At 36.1% G+C, this 20,371-nt stretch overlaps 1 protein-coding gene across 2 annotated transcripts in view; it reads left to right on the top strand.

Annotated features, from left to right (window-relative positions):
* Positions 1 to 20,371, top strand: part of ADAMTS19 (ADAM metallopeptidase with thrombospondin type 1 motif 19) — a 147,178-nt gene that overhangs the window by 62,101 nt on the left and 64,706 nt on the right. For both annotated transcript variants that reach the window (XM_054186933.1, XM_054186932.1), the window contains exon 8: positions 14,106 to 14,211. In XM_054186933.1, coding sequence (XP_054042908.1) covers positions 14,106 to 14,211 — 106 coding nt within the window. The remainder of the gene's footprint in view (positions 1 to 14,105; positions 14,212 to 20,371) is intronic.

Genomic DNA, 20,371 nt, shown 5'->3' with positions numbered 1-20,371 from the left:
GATGTATACTCTGTATTACTTTGTATGAAGAATTGCTCTTCATTTTATGTATCACACATACAATTAAATTTTAAAAATGAAAAATAAAATTTGGTGTCAAACATTAGAAATTAAAGGCATCCAAAATATATGTCTGTAAAATAAGGTATACCTGTTCTCTAGCTAGCCATCTGCTTCTGTAATATTAGAATCTTGAGGTTAGCTCTTGGTAGTTATGCTTGTGTAAGGTACTTTCATGCCTTCAAAAGAAATGTTTGCAAAGTTATATTTGAATAGAGTAGGTAACCTTGCATAATATTCTGCACTGAAAAATTCCACTGTTTTTTATTGAAAGTTTTTCAAAATAAGAGACACCAGATAGCAACTTGTGACTAATGCATCAGTTTTTGTGTCCCGTAGCTATATAAATGGGAAAAAAACATCAGCGTAATGGGATTAGGTAGGCCGTGTAATGACTGCATATTGTTATCTGGATTTCAAAGAATGGGATGGGTAGGCAGTGATACGTGGTCCTTTAACTGAGGAGGAAAGAAAAGGAGCTCTGTGGAGAGAATGGGGGATGATCCATGCAACTGCATCTAACTGTTGTCAAAATGTAAGCAAAAGTGCTCTGCAAGTACAAGCAGGAAGGAACAGGGGGACAGGGCCAAGGCTCACTCTGCATTTAAGTACCTTTGGGCAGATTTTGTGTTTGAATCCATCTCATAGCTTCCTTTTGCGACACTTCAGTGGCAACAAGTTCCTCTGTATTTCTGTTCTGAGTCTGTACTGAAGGGTTTATGTTTTCAGGATGATGTTATCTCATGTTTCTCATCAATTAATTAATCCTTTACTCAGCTTGCTCAAGCAGGGACCAGTCAGGGTCTACTAGTGCAGATGAGATAAAGGAGCCTCCTCTAGTTCTTGGTTACTTTGCGTCTTGCAGATTTTGCAAAGGTGGTTTGGATAATGGTTTCCCTGGAAGAAGAAAGTCCTGATACTCTCAGCCTTTTCAGCTTGTTTTCATAGAGTTCAAACTTCTTGAGGACCATCCCAGTAAACTCAAATAATTTTTGAGTTGGAAATAGTTTGCAGGAATATTGAGATATGGTCTTGAAAAAACTCATCAGGTGTAGGTACAAGTTGGGCCACTGATCAGTTAGTGCTGACGCTTACTTAGGCAGCATAACCACTTTCATCATATATGCTAGTACAGCATGAAACAATCTACAAGAGAAATATGGACGTGCTGGAACGTGTGCAGAGAAGGGCCACGAGGATGATCAGAGGGCTGGAGCACCTCTCCTATGAGGGCAGACTGAGAGAGTTGGGGTTGTTCAGTCTGGAGAAAAGAAGGCTCTAAGGAGACCTCGTAGTGGCCTACCAGTATCTTAAGGTGGCCTACAAGAAAGCTGGTGAGGGACTTTTTAGGATGTCGGGTAATGGTAGGACTAGAGGGAATGGATTAAAACTAGAGATGGGACGATTCAGACTGGACGTTAGGAAGAAGTTCTTCACCATGAGGGTGGTGAGACACTGGAACAGGTTGCCCAGAGAGGTGGCGGAAGCCCCATCCCTGGAAGTTTTTAAGGCCAGGCTGGATGGGGCTCTGAGCAACCTGATCTAGTGGGAGATTTCCCTGCCCATGGCAGGGGGGGGTGGAACTAGATGATCTTTAAGGTCCCTTCCAATGCTAAAAATTCTATGATTCCATGATAATATATGCTTAGTTACACTAATGAAGATGGAATACAGGAGGGATATCTGGAGATGGTAATTTTAAATCAAATAATTTTAGCTGAAAAAAGGGCATGATGGAAGACCATTCTCAGGACAGCTTTGCCTTTGTTCTCATTTATCAGAAAGATGCTAGTTAAGCTAGCCATCCACATTTAGACAGTGTTTTCTGTATAAAGGAACAGTTAGCTATTTAATTCACTTTTCCTAGAAGATGTGCTATTAGTGTCTGTTGTAAGTGGTTCCAAGATCAGTCATTTTCTTCTAGTGCATCTCTCTCCTAGTGAAACAAAGTATAATTTCCTCACATGAAAAACTTAAAGGTCACAAATTTCAAAACTTTGGGCATACAGTAATAGATTATTCAAAAAAAAACAAACAAAAAGCAGACTAATACCTTTTTCAACCCCCTAGCTGTCCCTTGTCTCATATAAAAGAGAATGTAGATTGCACCATGCTTTTAAAAAAAGGAAAAAAATTCCTAAATATTATCTTTAAGTGGGGTCTCAACAGCAGTAAAATAATCACTTTCATATGACTTTTCGCTTTATTATTTCATGAAAACATGAGAAATGCTTTACCGAATCACCTACATTGCAGAAAATGAGGAAATGTATTCCTGTGCTGAAGCACTGTTTGTCAAGGAACAATGTTACATTTCTACCACACAGCGTAATTTCTATAGCACGGGTATAATAAAATAAATTACAAAAGAAAGCAAGACAGTCTTGTTTTCCTCATATTTTGCTGTAGAAATAAAAATAAGTCTAAAGAAGGTGTGTTAGAGTGAAAATTATATGGTCTTATGAGTGATTTCACATCGGTTTGTTGCACAGGGGATGGTACCAGGACGAGGGGAAGAATGCACCAGAGAGGATATTATAGGAAAACCGTCTTCATGGTGCATCAAGGCTGGGATCTTTGTAAGACCAGGGAGAGCATTGGTGATATGAGTCAATCAAATAAGTAAGGGGAGTTGATGTTACACAGGGCTTGGAATCATATTCAGAAAAAAATGATTTGATGGAATGAGACAAGAGGTGAATTCAAAGGCATTGCAGTGTGCGTGGATATACACAACATGGGGGCAACCTTAGCAGCTGCACATTTTATGGATGTGAGAATTGAAACCCAGATGTCAGGAAGGCAAGGAGAGAGATAAGCACCTGGGTGAATATTTTCCGTATTTGGATAGAGTGACATAATTCTTAATTACCTCTAGTATATATTTCACTCTGTGATGCTAATTTATTTCGATCCAAGTGTTCAGAGTTGTAGACTTGTAGTATTTTAAGACATCTTAGAGTGAAGTCAGACTTCACAGCAGTGGAAGCAGTTCTGACAACTAATTGGATGATCTTATGTTGCAGGATAACATCTATTCATCCCATTCCTTATGGGGAGACTCAGATTTTTTCAGTATCAGAATAAGAGACAAGAGATGGTTTTAAAAATACAATGTTTGCATTAAAATAGGAATGCAATAAGCATTTTCTGTGCTTTTTTGGACAAATTTCAGAAATCATCTTGAAATGACATCTACGCTTAAGTTTTAGGGTCAGCACAATTTTTTTAAGGCTACAGAAGTTATGTAAAATTTCCATTTAGAAAACAGAGACTACCTCAAAACTGATCTTGAAAACTAGAGAAACTTTTAAAGTACCTATACTGTACATAGCTTCCCTGGAAGTCTAAGAGCTACCCTTACATCAGCATTTTCATAACATGCTCTTCTGTGCACTGTGTATTGTGTTTCCTTGGACCAGGGCCCTTGACATTAAACGATGAGGCTTTTTTTTAATATACTTGAAAATAAAATGTTGGGGGTTTTTAATGTATTCCAGACATTTAAAATATTTTTAAATCAACCAAGCATTTCTGTACATTATTTTTATAAAAGTATATTTAAAATACTGCTTACATTAAAAAAAAAACAACAGGTAATTTAAACAATTGGCAGTGGCAAGAAAGGATACAATAGCAAAGCTGTAACAAGTTATTAGAGAAGGTCATCTTCATAAAATGAGGTCAGTTTGTGATTCTTAATGCTAGGAAGTATTCAAATTGTAATTTCTTGTACTGCTCTGGGTTTCTTGGCAAACTAAAATTTCGCTTGCCTTTTTGGCAAAGGTACCTCCCTTTGAATTCACTCTGGAGTCCGCGATTCCTACTTTTCCTTTTAAAGTCATATTGTAGCAGAAGCCCCAGTTTGCAAGCCTCTAAAAAGTTTTGCACAAAGTATTTTTACTGGGCTAGAAAATTAACTTCTTCCTGTCTTTCTGTGAAAGATAACTGTTTTTAAATACTTGTCACAGTAAATCTATGCCATCTATTCCTTACAGATTTTTGAATGGACAAATATCAGATATGCGTCATCCAATATTCATCAGGCTGTTTAATCATCTAATATAATTGTTCCCATATATCAGCTGGTTTATTTCTCAAAAAATGTTCTAGAAGGAAATACGTAGGTCTGATAATCTGTTTTTACAATGGAACATTTCTTTTTAAACAGAACTGAAGAATAATTTTTCTGTTTGAAGAACTTCACAGAGAATTTCCCACTTTCAAGAATGCCTCCATCTCTCAGGCTTTTGCATGGCACTTTTAAACACAAATAGCCATTTCACGTCCTAGATGTTCATAGTGGTCCTGCTTGCTTCCTGACAGGTTCAAGAGCTCTGACACAAGATTAGTTTCCAGCAACTGAACTGCACTTGAATCAGACTGAAAACAATAGGGAAGAAACTGTATTTTAGAAAAGGCTAATTCTGTATAGATCAATATTATATTTGCTTGCATCCTTTGGAAGAATACCATCTGCGGGAGCAAGCATATCAGAAGCCAGTAGTCTCTGACCAGGTTCTATTGGATATGCTACATGCGGAAGTTTTAATGTTTAAAACAAAATTTACTTAACTGAAGATATTTGATGCTACATGGGATTTTGATTTAGCAGAGTGAAATGGCAAAGTACTGAAATCCCAGTGCAAACACAGTATAGCCACTGCGATATACAGTTGGATTGCAGTACAAATCTGATTGCTATTTCTGGCCTTTATATGCTCACTGTCGCGATGCTGGGCATTGCCAGGTGCTGGGAGGGAATATGTGAGTTAAAGTCAGCTCAATCCCATTGCTCTGTTCACAGCTCATTTTGCCAGTTGTTAAGTTTTTATACTCTCTGTCGAGCTGAGCCACATATGCACTTACCCCTTGCTGGGCTGGCTAACTCAAGAAGCCATTCACGCTCTTTTGATTAACTCAGGGAAAAACATTTACACAAGCAGTTAATCCACTGAACTGATACAGACATTTATCTAAAACAAACCCTCCAGTCCCTTTTCTCTTAACATAACGTCGGCTTTCTTTGCAACAGCTGTGGTCAGTCACTTTCTACGTTCTTCCCTCAGCTTCATAAGCACATCACCCTTGCCCGTCTCATCTGACCCTTCTTCTGTTTTAGGGGTTTACTGGCCAGACAGAAAAAGGTAAACTTTTTTTTTTTTTTTTTAAATAAACAAGTTTATTTAAGTAAAGCAGGTATGTAAAGAAAAAATGAAAGGTAGGCTAAATAAGGATCAAAAGAGGGGAAAAAAAAGGAAAAGTGTATATATGTATGTACACAGAAATGTAGAGACAATTAGTTAAAGGAATAGACACAGCCTTCATACCACATGCACACATACCACCTAGTAACAACTAGCACAGCTGTAGGTGCCAATCTGGAGTTGTGGTGTGTCTGGTCACAACAGTAAATAAGTAAAAGGAAAATGTATGATTTGGTTTATGTATTTTCTGGTCATTGTGATGATCCATTAAGAGCAGTTTTTCCTTAGCTTCTAGGTTAGGGTTCATTCTGTCAAAGCAAAGCAGAATTCAAGCTCTGCTTTTTTCCATTTAGCATAATGTTTTAAAAATTGTTTCTTCCTAATGGTCTTTTTTATGCCATATATATATATATAGGAAAGTAATGGACAATAATAAAACTTTTCTTTGTGTAGAGTAGGTTCTCATTCCTGTTTCACTACAACCAGAAGTGCCATATGCTTAGATACTATGAGGACTGGAAATGGCTAGTTCACACAAATAGCCTTCCCTGTTCATTTTTGCCTCAGGAAAAAATATGATCCCCAGAAAGGGTTGATAGAGAAAGGTACAAATCCAGCCTGAAAGACTGCAAAACAACATTGTCACATTTCCCAGCTGTAAAGGAAATGTAGAACAAGTTGGACAACACAGAAAGCAAATTTGAGTTGTTAAAAATACTTCCTGTGGTGTAGTGCAGTGTTCACTGTCATCAGTCTCCCCATCTTGTCTGTAGAGTAACAAGGGTTTTGTCAACATACAGAAATAGGGTTTTATGGTAGGAAACAGACACCACCTCTTAATCTGAGACATGTGATGCTCATTCCAAGTAAACTGTGTGTCTGTTATGTCTGTCCAATGCATCAGTGAAAAGTTTATCCTCAAGATGAATTTATTTATGCTCGTTTTTGGTGAGAGCTGTTCTGAAATGGCTGGCGATCAGCTTGAAACCTGTTTCTAGCATTTTAAGTAACAAGCTTCAACTTTACTTTGGAAAGCCCCATTCAATTTTGCTGCCAAATAAGTGAGGTTTTTTAAAGTCACATCTTATTTGATTGTATACAGCAGAGTTCCATGAAGGTTTCATAAGGCACTCATAATTTACCCACGAAATTTAAGGACTGAAAGTCTTTATTGTGTAAGTCCTAAAATTAGACTTTTCCACTTCTGTTAAAAAGTTAAACTTACTAATGTAGATCAAGATTATTAATTTTCTCTGCCATATAAAACAAACATGTAGAAAAATTGTTTATGCAAATCATGCCATGAGGAAGTTAGAGTAATGGATCAAATTAGTTTCAATTTCTTACAGGAAGATTGAGTTATTGCATAGAAAGATTACAGTTGATTTTTATTTCATATTAATAATATGAGAAAGTAGGAAGCAAAGAAAATCTTTATTGCACTTTACTTCATATGCTGTGATTTTTCACATTTTCTTCTGAACAGAATGACTTAGGACCTCTTCAACGTCAATTGTACACAATCTAACCAAGTTTTTTTCTGTTTCTAGGTTACAGGTGCAAAAGAAAGTCAAATGCGGAGCACAGGAAGTTGTGACTTTTCAGTTTATAACTTTTTTCTTTTTATTTTCCAATATGCAGTTTTCTTTTGCATCTTGGTCTTTTCCTGTTCATGCATATTTTTATGGACAAGTTTCCCACTTGGTGATAATGCCTTTACAAAGATAAAAAAATAGGCAATTAAAAGATATAAAACGTATACTGTCTGTACTCAGGGGCTAAGTTACAGTGTTTTGTGTAAAACATTGCTTTACATTTTTAAGAATTTTTTTCGTATGTTGCCTAAAAGTTAAAAAAGAAGACATGAGAATTATTTGTCAACTTTTACATTAGAAGGTGTCTTTGTGTTCAGAGCTGCCTTTCTTCATAAAGTGTTTGGAATAGTGGTAGCCTGAGTATGCTTTCATATTGTTCAAAGCATTCTGGATAGTTCAGTGTAAAGCTGATGAGAAGAACTGTAGATATTCATGATACTGAAAAGGCAGTGAAAGAGCAGATGAAGTTAAGTATTGTCAAATACAAAGTAATGAATATTAAGGGAAAAAAAGAGTCTTTAGCCTATATGTGCAAAACTGTGGGCTTTGCTCCACTCAGGAAAGAGATTGGAGAATGATAGACATTCCTCTGAAAATGTCAGCTTACTGATCAGCTGAGTAAAGCGACTGTTGGGACTGACCAGGAAAGAACAGAGAACCATGGAAAAATTGTAATGGTGGCCCTTTATTAACCCGTGGTACTCCTGACCTTTTGTCTATAACCATTTTTGTCAGTAAACTGTAGCAGATCAAGAGAAGGTAAGGTATGCAGAGGGCTATAAGATGTCAAAAAGATGCAGTTTGCTTTTGCTTGAGGAGTTGCTGAATGTGCTACAGCTTTTCTGTTTGTCATTAAGATAGCTAACCGAGATTTAAGAAGGCATAGATGGCTTTGAATAGATGAATAGAGCTTTCTGTTTGAGTTAGAATACCCACTATGCAGTCTTCATAAAAAGAGAAAAAAAGTCCGGTTGTACACAGTTACACTCTGGAGCACTTTGCCATCACGTGTTGTGGACCCAAACTCTGAAAATGGTTAAGAAGGAATAGCCAAATTCGGAGAACATATTAGACATCTGTGGACTGTTTATAAGGTGCAAGAACTAAGGACCTAAAACTGTGCAATCACACATTCAGAATTTGTCCATGCGTGTATGGCATACATTGATAAGCCCTCCCCATGTTTAGACTTTTTCCCCACCCTGAGGGTTAAAGTGCAGCAGTTTGTTTAAAGGGAGAAGAGTAAGCCTAATAGTCTATTCTGAAACATAAAATCACATACTTATTGATGAAGTATTTTTCTGGAAGCATTGTTTTTTCTAAGATGTACGTAAATCAATAACAAAACAGGTGAAAAAAAATTGAGTTACATTTGTGTAAAATGCAGCACAAGTTGAATTGGGTTTATCCCATTGTTTTTTCTAATGTCTTGCATCAGTGTGTATGTGCATTATTTTTTTTTATATGTATATATATATATACACACACACACATATATAGGTAGAATTATCATCATTGTTGATATCTGTTACTTTAAAAATAAAAAAAAAAAAATCAGTCTAGGCTTTTCTGTTTGCATTTGAGATTCCTGCTTGTTAACTGTGTTATTTTGATTACTGCCATGTTTAAGGGCTGCTCATTCACTGACAAGACTTTTTTTTCCTGGAAACCCTCAGTGTCTGGGACTCTCTTCAGAGCAGCTTGTGCTAATTATACTTTTACGTGTCAGCTCTGTGGAAAGCTTTTTTTCTCCTGTTTCTTAAGAAAAGTATCTGGGCTCCTAAAAAAAAATCATTTGTTAGATTAGTAATCAAATCCAGTTAAGTACTATCATTTATGTGCACAGGCCCATTGATTTGCTAGTCCAAATTTAAAATACTTATGTTCGAGTCAAAAGCCAGATGTACTTGGGCATTAGATTATGTTTCTGTTGTAGTTGCTTGCTAGGTTTGCGCACTATCAATAATTCAAACTAAGGTCATGCTATCAGGAGTGTGTTGCTGCATGGCACTTTCTGAAGGCTAAAGATCTTTGGGGGAAAGTTCGTGATTCAAATCATTGTGAGTGTTTCTGAATCTTTTCTATCCCTTTCAGGCTTGCCTATATTTCATCAGTGTTTTATACTGAAAATAGAAAATTACTTTTATTCATAGTACGTGTTTAAGCACTATCAGTGATGTGTGTACTGATTTAATAAAAATAGATCCAATATTCATGAAGTCCATGAACAGTTTCAATATCTTTGAAATTATATCTAACGTGCATTCAAGAGTAATAATGTGATTTATTATTTTATGTAGCTGACAGGGAATGCAGTAGGTGCTGGAAATCTGTTCTGTTTTACTGTTTTTTATCTTGGTCAAATTTGACAATTTTTACTGATGGATAGATAGCACAACAATGAGCGTACTGTCCCTAGATTCCTGAGAATATAACATACTCCATTAAAAATGCTTTAAAAGGGAAATGTTGGGGTTTTTTTATTTAACTGTGTACAAAGTTAAATTAAATTTATTTAATTTAAAATTATAATTAAATTTATTAAACTTTGTACAAACATGCTCTTTTTAATTCTTTCAGCTTGTGTTTTCAAGGGTTGGGAACAGAACATATGTGTTTGGTTTTTATGGAATTTTGATTTCATACAGACTGGCAATTCAGGTAGGCTCTGCTCTTGATCAGTGGTAGAAGGAATATCTGGATGATGCCCTATTCCACTTACCTGGAATCAAAGAATATGTTGTAGGAACTTTGTTCTGTTGTTTTTTATGGTCATTATTGCCTTATAATCTGGAAAAAGAATAGTCTGTTGGTCAGAACATTACTGTTCCCAAAACAGAAGCGCTGTGAAATAGCTCAGGAATGCGCAGAGGTGATATCCAGGTGTTATCAATGGTTTAAACTGGTGGTATGTGGAAGGGTGTCTTTCTCTTTTAAAAACATCTAAAATTTGCAAGTAGATTTTGGAGCAAGTATGAGGGAAGGGATTCAGAATGAGCAGGTAGCTAATGGCATGACAAACCAAGTTTCAATGTATTGTGAAACCGAGGAAGTTCAGAGGAAAATAACTTCAAATGTGCTAAGTAATTAAGACTTGTGTGGTTAAGACTTTCAGAATATAAAATCAATTTCTTTGGATCAATATAAAGGGAAAAATAATAACCAATCTCTAGTCTTTTAGAATGTGTTATTACAAATACAGACGTACTCAAGTCACACTTGAATGTTGTATGGTCACTGTAAGAAAGAGCAACATTTGTATGTTTCACTGCATATTTCTTAATGAGCTTTTGGGTTTTTCACTGTGGAGTTTTCGTTCCTGCAGGCAATGCTGACAGTAGCCTTTTAATATAGGTAGGGAATTTATCTTATTGGCAGCAGGCCATGAATAAGTAGGTAAAGCTGAAACATTTGTTCGGATACTTCAGTTGGTAATGTGTTTTGTGTTGTCCCTGTGAGCTGAACTATGGCTTTTCAACAGAGAAGTAGCAAATGCGTGCCTACTTTGAAAGAATAAATAGTTTGATCATGTGATGAAGATGTTCATTAAGATTAAGAAACCAAAAAGATTTTAACAAAAATTTGTCATATTATATCAAAGGAAATGCTCCTCTCTATGGGTAGCAGTAATGGTAGTAATAAACCACTGCTATGACTTCGGACAAGTCCTGCTTTTCTGAAGTAGCATGTATTTCATTTGGATATTTACATGTTTTATAAGAAAAAGTAGTCTCTCACGTGGTTCTTCGAGGGCATGATGGTAAAGCTTTACTCTCTTTATTGATATTGCATGTGTTTTCTTCTGAATTAACTTGAGAAATGGTTATCTACAGAGTGAGGTAATTTGAATATTTTTCATTTGGTATGTATTCATGCAGTGGTTTTTTTTTTTTTGAAAACACAGCATTCTTCTAGGTAAATAACAGGATCCTTCCGTAAATTGTCAGTGAGGTGATGCTACTGCTTTCTGGCCAATGCTTTTTGGATACTAAGTGTTTTAGTTTGAAGCTGCGTGTTGAGACTGTGGGGTTCACTAGGAATACCTTAATCATAACAAGGGAGCAATTGTTCGTTGTTTTTTTCTTTTCTTGTGGATTTAACCTTGGAGCAGTTCCAGCTGTGTTAATAAGCCACAGGAAGCTGCAGTGAACATACATATATTTAAAGAAGAAATTCCTTCTCTTACCTAATGCAGAGACAACTAAGCAAGAGCAGCTGCTTATTGAAGTCAGTTTCATTTTCTCTACATGTGAAATTAATAACCGAGGACAAGACGTGAAACCAGTTCATGACTAGTAGTTGGCTGATCTACATCCAGTAGCTGCAGTTGGATGTGGCTTCCACATATGAGGTTGACTTTGTTTAACAGGGGGAAAGTCACAAAGCATTAATTGCACTTGATGTTTTTGGACATTTCTAGAATCAGAAATCTAATTTAATCTAAGTGAAATGCAGGTCTTATGTTTTGTATGTTACACTTAAAAAGGTCAAACAGAATCAATTCCCTTCAAGGAATGCCAAGTCTAAAAGCGGTATTGGTCATATATATTGAGTATTTTTTGAGAATGCCTACTACTTCTGACAGCTGCTTCTGCAGAATAGGTATGCAGAATAGAACCTGCAATGTGCATAGTTCTTTGGGAATAAATTGGGGAACAGGCAGGACAGCAACTGATAGTACTCATGTTGTTGTATGGAAAGATATTGCTAATGTACTTGAACCTGCCATTTTAGAGGCCAAAATATGGTTAGGGGACTTCTTTTCCCTACAAAAAAGTAGAGATCATCAGACAGTTTTCAGTTAGTACTCGGCATCAACAGGCAGAGGGAGGTTTGGGAATTTTCTTTCTGTAGATCCCAGCAAATAATTTTTATCCAACTGAGGACAGCAGTCTTCAGGAAGTGTTGTGGTTTAATCCCAGCTAAGCAACTAAGCACCACACAGACACTTGCTCACTCTCCCCCAGCAGAATGGGGGAGAGAATTGGAAGGGTAAAAGTGAGAAAACTTGTGGGTTGAGATAAAAACAGCTTACTAATTTAATAACAATAATAATAACAATAACAATAATAATAATAATAATAATAATAAAAAATTTAGTAGTAGTAGTAGTAATGAAAAGGAAAATTGCAAAGAGAGAGAAAAAAAACCGAGAAAGACAAGTGATGCAAATAAACACAATTGCTTACCACCAGCTGACCAATGTCGAGCCAGTCCCTGATCAGCAGCACCCCTGCCAACATACCCCCTAGTTTTATTGCTGAGCATGACATCATACGGTCTGGAATAATCCTTTGGTCAGTTGGGATGAGCCGTCCCAGCTGTGTCCTCTCCAAACTTCTTGCCCACCCCCAGCCTGCCCTCTGGCAGGGCGGTGTGAGGAGCAGAAAAGGTCTTGGCTCTGGTAAGCACTCCTCAGCAATAACTAAAACATCCCGGTGTTGTATCGACACTGTTTCCAGTGAAAAAATTGAAAACATACCCCCTTACCAGCTACTATGAATAAAATTAACTGTATCCCAGCCAAAACCAGCACAGTAAGTAACATATTCCTGAATATTTTGCATTATAGTAACAGGAATGCCCACAACACTTCAAAATGCAGCGCTGGATTTTATCTATGGCAAAAGTAATTTTTCTATTTTCTTTTAGCACTTTGTAAATTCATTGGTGTTGTCTGAAGTCAGGTTCCTGATGTCTGCTTCTTCTGGTACTGTTATCAGCTCTACTAAGAGCTACAGTATTAAAAGCAGCTCTGTCTTTTCCAGTTTGGTCATCAAAACTTGAAAGAAAATGCATATAATTGTGGAACTACAAGGCACAAAATGGTTTTAGAATTATTTTTGCTTTTATTTCAGCTACTGGAGAATAAGACTCGACATAAAACATTACATTTCAGAGCGTTTCTTACTTCTCTTATTTTCAATAGCGTTAATATAAATTATACCCAAATTTAGCATGAAGTGTCTTTTGAAGGACTTCCTTTTTCCTTTAAAAATTATTTGCCTTTTTGTTGTATCCCAAATTACTTTTACCCCTGCTCCATGTTTTCTCCTTTCTTTGGAAAGAAATGTTCTGCCATATTCAAATCTGATTTGTGGTTGTTTTGTTCAGTCCAGAACAACATTTTTTGTCACATGACTCTTGTGTCCAAAAACTTTCAGCCAGCTCTGTTGAGAGCAACACTGCCAGACTAGTGATGGGTTTACTACTTGAATTTCATGTTGTGGATGAGGCGTTGTACTCACAGACTGACAAATACTTGGATTGTAAGAAGAATGACTTTTATCTTGTTAACTTACAATGCTAATTATGACTAAGTTTCAAACACTGTCAAACATTTCAAACTTGACCTTTACATACAAACATCCAGCCAACATGTTGATCCAGAGGGCACCATTCCATTGAAAGGATGTTCCTGGGAAGAAGGCCAAACACTTGAAACAGCATTGTGATTGCTTACTCCAAAATTTCAAACAACGAGTGACTACAATAGGGCCCCGCTAAATGTATTTGTGGTCTGAAAAAAATTACCATTACCCAAATTAAGCTGCATGTTCCTCAGTCCTTAACAGTTACAGACATTCTACTTTTTAGAAGCTGAACTTGAACTCAAAAGCCTACCATTCAGGCTTCTATTTTTTAAAAAATTTAGGTATTATATAGTAGAGGCATTATAGCCTCTACAATGAACGTGTTTTGTGTAATCTTCTACGAATTATTTGAGTTCTGTAACCCCTAACACTTTTACACATTTTTATAAGCATTAGCATACTGAACATTGTATAAGTACTGAACAGTGATAATGTATTATTTGCATTCTATTCTTCTGAGTCTGTCAGAGGAAATAACTGTTCAGATTTGTGTTCTATTGTTGTGGACATCTATTTTAATTTACAGTACTATCAATATTCATATGTGTGTTCTATCACATCTTATTGAGGTACCTAGCAACACTTTTAGAGAATATCTTTTCTGCACGTTTTGGTCTATATAATCAGACAATATTACTATCGGGTAGTATTACCGCAGCTTCTTATTTCTTTGCTATCTTTTGTGCAATTTTGTGCTAAAATCAGTCATTCTGCCTTATGAGTAAATAAACTTTTGTGAGATACCTATTTCTATATTTGGATGGCTCTGACCACAATAAGGTTTCAGACCTGTTTGGGATCAATAATGCCATAATACATACAGTTAGTCATAACAAAAAATAATTGAATGTGGTGGTTGTTTTTCCTAGGTATAGCCTATCTGAGTGGAATGTGCAGTGAAAAACGAAAATGTATAATTGCAGAGGACAATGGTCTGAATCTCGCTTTTACTATTGCCCATGAAATGGGTCACAAGTAAGTATGTGAACAAATGCTAGTATTTTTTTGCATGTAATATTACTATGATTTGATGAATTTGATTGTGTACTTGCTTTTTTCTTTTAGGAGGGCTTTTAAATTTGATGAAAAATTTGGAAAACAATGTTTTTGTTATTAATAATAATAGTGACATATATTGATATATAGAATGTAAATTAAGAAAATGTTTACAACTTAAATGTTTACAACTTGAAGTAATACAGGAATCTTTATAGCTACACAATAACTAGGTTAGCTGGAAGGACTGATAATTTCTAGAGGAAAAGCAGGTGCCCCGAGATGTTTTTCTCTCTTGGGACTGTGGTATTGTGTATCAGATCCAGCTCTGACTATTGTTGCCAAGAAACATTTTAATGAGAACATGAGTTGGAAAAGTCCTTATTTAAGTTGGCGTTCTCAGGATAGATCCCATTAAAGTGTATAATGGTCATCAGCCATCACAACATTAATATTGTTTTTTTCCTGCCTTAATAGCAAAGGATGACAAAGTGAAGGTGAAGGTAACTATCCTTCTCAATTGGATTGTGTTTTTTTACTTATTCCACAGGGAATACTTTAAAGCAAAAGTGAAAAATTCTCAAGTTGCAATAATGAAATTTGTTAGTGAAAGTTGTGTATGATTCTTGGCTTCAGTACTTGTTAAAGAAAATAAATAGGAGAGTTCTTATTTTAAAATGAATAAAATAAAATAAAATAAAATAAAATAAAATAAAATAAAATAAAATAAAATAAAATAAAATAAAATGGAGATGTTTATTAATCTGCCATTTTTACCTGCAGTGTCTGCTCCAGGTATCTGTATATACATTTTTAGAATAGCGGCTTGTAAGTGACAGCAGCAAGGGATGGTTTGTTAAATCGCTTGAACCTCTGAACATTAAGGTCAGGTATCTTAGGACAAACACTTTGAATTAAAAGAAGTGATTTGGTTTATACTTGGTCAAAGCTCTCTGAAAATGGAGGTCATAGCATCTAACGTTGAAACATGCAGTTGATTACAAGAAAGAATTGGGACTTAAAATTTGAAATTTGTCTGTTTGACTATTTGTCTATTTGAAATTTGTCCTGGATGCAAAAAAAGCAAATTCAGAGTAATTATAAGAGATGCTGCATGAAATTAGTCTTTTCTGTTTTTTCTTTTTTTGAGTTTTCATAACTGCAGGAAGCAGCTCCAGGTTAATATAAGCCAGCCTGTTTGAATGATAGTTATGATAAAGGAAAGACTTCAAGAGAAAAATTTGTTTGTATTTTGTAGCCACATGTTGCCCTTTCTTATTCACTTCTAGTATTAGAAGGAGGGTGGGGAGAGGAAGATTCCTTTTCTGTACATATGTTGTTATGACAGTAAACCAAGGATAAGGGGAAATAAGCAATAACTGAATATGATCTGCAGGTAAGTTCACTGATGGAGTAAATTAGAGAATTGTTTGAGGCAGGTATGATAATACTGGATAATTTAAAGAAATATAAATACTGCTTTATGCCCTGCACAATAAAAATATGTTCAGAGAATAAGAAGCTTGGCAGCAGAATTGCTGGATTTGAAAAAAAGGGCATCTTGATCAACAAGAAATGTAACACCTTACGCTTCCTGAGAAATGGTGGCGTACAAAATCCTAGATGCGGAAAATAGGAAGCAGGTATAAAATTTTTGCAAAGTTATGGGTGATGTGTTGGCTCTGCACTAGCAAATTTGAGCATGGGATACTGGTCTTGTAAAGAAGGTTTTGTCTTGCAGCAGACAAATTAGAACTATCTTTGACATTCTAAGGGCTGCTGGATGCCAAACAGTATCCGGAACAAGTTAGACAGGGAAGCTCACAGTTGGTGCCTAGCAGTTCTTCCAAGATTGCTGCACAGGCCAGGCTCTATAACCCTTGTTGCATTTGGTCCTCAACTTGGAATATATTCGTGGCTTTGCATTGCTGTGGGACTGAGGAAGAGAACGGATTTAGCACAATCTTCCTACAGGGACATAAAACCTAAGTTGCTGGGAAAAAATGTTAAAGGCTATGCTATGAAATTTCAGAACTTTCAAATCCTCCATATTAATTCAAACACATTTGGAAAAACAAATCACAATGACATCCCAGCCATCATATTCTCACAGTAATAATGACATTTGGATGTCCTTAGAGACATTCTCACATTTCTCTGTAGGTACTGTAACAGGCATTTAAAAACAATGGAAAAAAAGAGTAAACCAAATCTGGTTTCATAGTAAAGGACAGGACGTTATTTGAACCACATATTTCTTCGAGAAATTCAACCTCATAAAGGCTAGTAACAAGCCATGCAGAAATTAGGAAGACCACCACAAAAGGGAAAGAATAGGTAGCCAGAAACAGCTGCCACAAAGAATAAAAAATAAGGGGCAGCCTCTACTGCAAAACATGCAGAGGCATTCTCCTTGATCCCTGCATCAGTATGGAGCCAGAGTCCTTAACCATTGCAATCTGAAATAAAGTGGTCTTGCCCCAGAGGGAGTAAGGTGATATTACAGAGACGTTTGTTTTCTCTGCATGACTGTCTTTGTCTGCCAGCCTAACCCTGGCAATGGCAAAGAAGTGCACTAGAAGTAGTTGACCCTTTGTGGAGAGACAGTGTAAAAATATTTGAAGACAAACATTTGAATGAAGTTCCCATGAAAAGGACCTCAAGAGATTCAAAAGTAACTACGGTATTTCTTTCAGAGATTTGTCTTGCTCATTAACAGTCTCAGAAATGGAGATTAAATGATCGCCATCTAGACCAGACATAAATCTTTTCCTCTTTCAACACATCATGTTTTCTATAAAATTTTCGCAAACTCTTTCTGAATCTTGAAGTCACTTAGCTATTACCTTCTTTTTTTGTCTAATATCTTTAACCATTCTAGTTGCTCTTGTTGTGAAGAGAAGCCTGTTCAGCAGCGAAGGAGAAGGAAAAACTTTCTCAAAGATTTTGCCTCTCAAAGTACAAAGAAAAAAACCTTAATTTTTTGTCTTCTGTACAACAAATTAATTGCCCGTAAATTATCATTCAAATAGACTCAAAATGTATGCAATACATTGTAGATTTGCATTGTAGAATTTCATTTATCAGCCTGAGAACATAAATAAATACATTCACAATTGCCATTGTTTTGATGAGTATAAAAGTCCCTTTGAAAAAGGTGACAGATTGCTTTTGGAGGGCTTAGTTTTATACCCCAAACTCCATGCTGTTATGTATATATTTGAAATTCATTTGCCTCTGATAAAATCTCATGATCATTCTCGGTATCTGTTTTAACAGAACACACTTTTCATTCCTGAAAACAGAATTTAGATGAACAATCCGTGATTTGAATCACACTACTGAAATTACCTGCTTCCATAGGACCTTTCTCGTCTTACATGAGACTTCTAGCCATGCAACATATTCTGCTGTTTTTATTTGGTTAATAATTAATTACATTTATTTTACATTCCAGAATGTGGGATATATATATATTTTTAGAATAAACTAGAAAGTAAAAAAGTGACACTGTAATGCTGTTTTACCACAAAGGAGGAAAAATACTTTCTAGCTGTAGCAGAATTTTCTGCTTTGAGAAGGCAGCCAATTTATTTTTTCAGAATGCTCAGAACATTTTAGTTGATTAAGAAATGAACTGTAAATTAAATAATATATGATCTCAGGACAGTGGACCACGGTATGGAATTACGAGGTAAGTAATTTTTGAAGTTGAAAACCTGTTTCCTGCAGAAGTAAATGCAGATGTGGTAAGTTGAATAGTTTTGAAACAAAAACTAGTGAAAGTACTAAAGAGCTCGTGCTGTAGGATGGTTTTGAGGTTCCTCGATTGCACAAATGTTTCATTACAAGTACAGTTCCTTTACGACTGCCTTCATTAGTAGAGTATGTTTCCCAAGTTTGTCCTGCAATCCATTCGTTACTCAGGCTTTTGGTTCAAGTGAGAGTGAAAATGTGAAACTACTAGGTTCAACTATATTTTATTTTAATAATGTTTTGAATTAGCATTTTGTTTCCAGCTTCAGGCCTTCTCTGATAAAATACTGTAACTTTCAAGCGTCTGCTTTCATTTTTTTTGGATTTTTTTCACTAATGGTAACTTATAAATTGCTTAGTAATTAGTAAGATAGGAGCCAATAGGATTTCTAAATTTGTTGATCTAGGAGGCTGAGACATAAATTTCTGGGGACCCACAAGGTCTTTTTCTTTATTTTGACTTTGAAATACCAACTTTGCTGTTGGTCGGGACCTTCTTACTTCAAGTTATGCTTTTCCCCTTCCCTTGATGTGAAACTGTTCCTGTATTTCTGTCTGTAATTCCTATACGGAATGACATACACCTTCTAATTCAAATACATCTTCTTAAAATTTTGGATGTTTTTTGTCATGGTTTGTATAATTTGTATATTAGCATGAAGGAGACAGGCTAGCAAAATTTTGGACCTCTACCCAAAGCGCTGGAACATTGAAATGTGAGAAAATCCCTTCATAGTTATAAGCATCAACAGTAAGTGAATGAATTTCTAGGAAGTATAGACAAATCACAGAATATACTGGTCTTTTATATGCTGTACATAGAATTTCTCTTAAAGTAGATCTGCATAAGAGAGATACCATGATGTCGTATATTTAGCCAGCTCTGATTTGTTGATAAATTACGGACTTAAAAGATGTTTGCAATGCACAGGTTATTTAACCAAGAGTATATTGAGCTGACATGTTAGGATAGTTAGCCCATTTACTGATTACTGATAATTAACTAAGCCTTTATTCCGTAGCGGCCATAATATCACTCTGGGGTCCCTTTCTCTCAGAGCTCTTGCTTCCCAGCATCATGACTCAGGTTATCTTGGGGTCCTACAGTGTTGGGCGTTCCCGTGGCAGTGACTACTGAGTAAGAAAGAAGCTGCTGTAGAACTGTGGTGTTACTGGGCACCGTGCTGATAACCTGTCCCCAAATAATCTGGTTGCTTCCTTCTCTCTCCCATAAATCCATGATCCGATGGGCTACAGAGGCAGTGGACAGAAGATGCAGGGGAAGTGCCTGTCATTGTGTCCTCCTCCCAGCTGCACAGACTATGTCATTTTACCCCCGTTGTTTCTTTCCCTAGTTTTTTTGTCCTTTTTGGCTGACAGTCCAAAGCTCGGTTTCCTGGTCCAACTTTAGATACATAGATACAACTATTAATCTATCTGTAGATATAGAAATATCCATAGGTTCAGGTAGTTGGATACAGAAGCAGCCTGACTGTCAGAGATGTTGAGCTTTAACGGTTTTGACTGATTTTCATCATTACTGAGCTTTGTGCTCAAAATGAAGTTACTGTTGACTGTCAACTGCAGTGTAGACACAGGAACCTAACTTTGAGCAATACAAATTGAAAAGCACAGCTGCAGTTTGCAAAATTGAGCCTTATAATGATTTTAAAAATACAGGCACAACAAACTGTAAGAAATTTTCTTTCCCATACATGTACTTGTGTCATTGACAGATTTAGAGAGAAATGGCTACACGTCTCTGCAGTTTGTGGATAGCAGCATAAAACATGGACATTTTTATATTCTTTTCAGTATTGTTTTACTATCTGTGATAACATTTTCTGTTCTGTTTGCTCAAGAGTGTTCACTTTAAATATCAAAGTAGGCATCTGTGTTCCATAGTCATAAAGTTATGCTGATTTATATGAGCCTAGGATCTCATTGGGCAGATGGGTATTTCATAGCAAACTTCCCCGTAGTCTGGAAATTGTCCAAAAAAATACACTTGCAATTAGAGATGACAGAAAAGGATGCAGCTTATTACATGCCTTTCATTTCCATTTACTCTTGCTCTCAAAGTTTATATGGTGATTCAAAACCATGAAAAAAATAGTTTTGCTTAGTTAAATTCTAAGAGCAGACAGAGTCTCAGGAAAGATATTACTTTATGCAAACACATCACAGCAATACCAAGCAGAAATCAAGCCTCACTAGCCTTTTGCTGGTGGCTAAACAGCTGAAGAAAGAAACAGCTCAGGAAGAGATGAAGTACTGGGACAGTGAAGTAGCGCTGCATTGGAATTTTTAGTAAGTTAAAATGATATGGTATTTCTTTTGCTTGAAATTTAGAAGATTAGTCAACACTTTCTCTAGCAAGGTA

This window comes from Rissa tridactyla, chromosome Z (assembly GCF_028500815.1).
Source record: "Rissa tridactyla isolate bRisTri1 chromosome Z, bRisTri1.patW.cur.20221130, whole genome shotgun sequence".
In the NCBI taxonomy this organism is placed as follows: Eukaryota; Metazoa; Chordata; class Aves; order Charadriiformes; family Laridae; genus Rissa; species Rissa tridactyla.
Note: the sequence above shows the minus strand (reverse complement) of the source record. Positions and strands in the feature narration are given on the sequence as shown.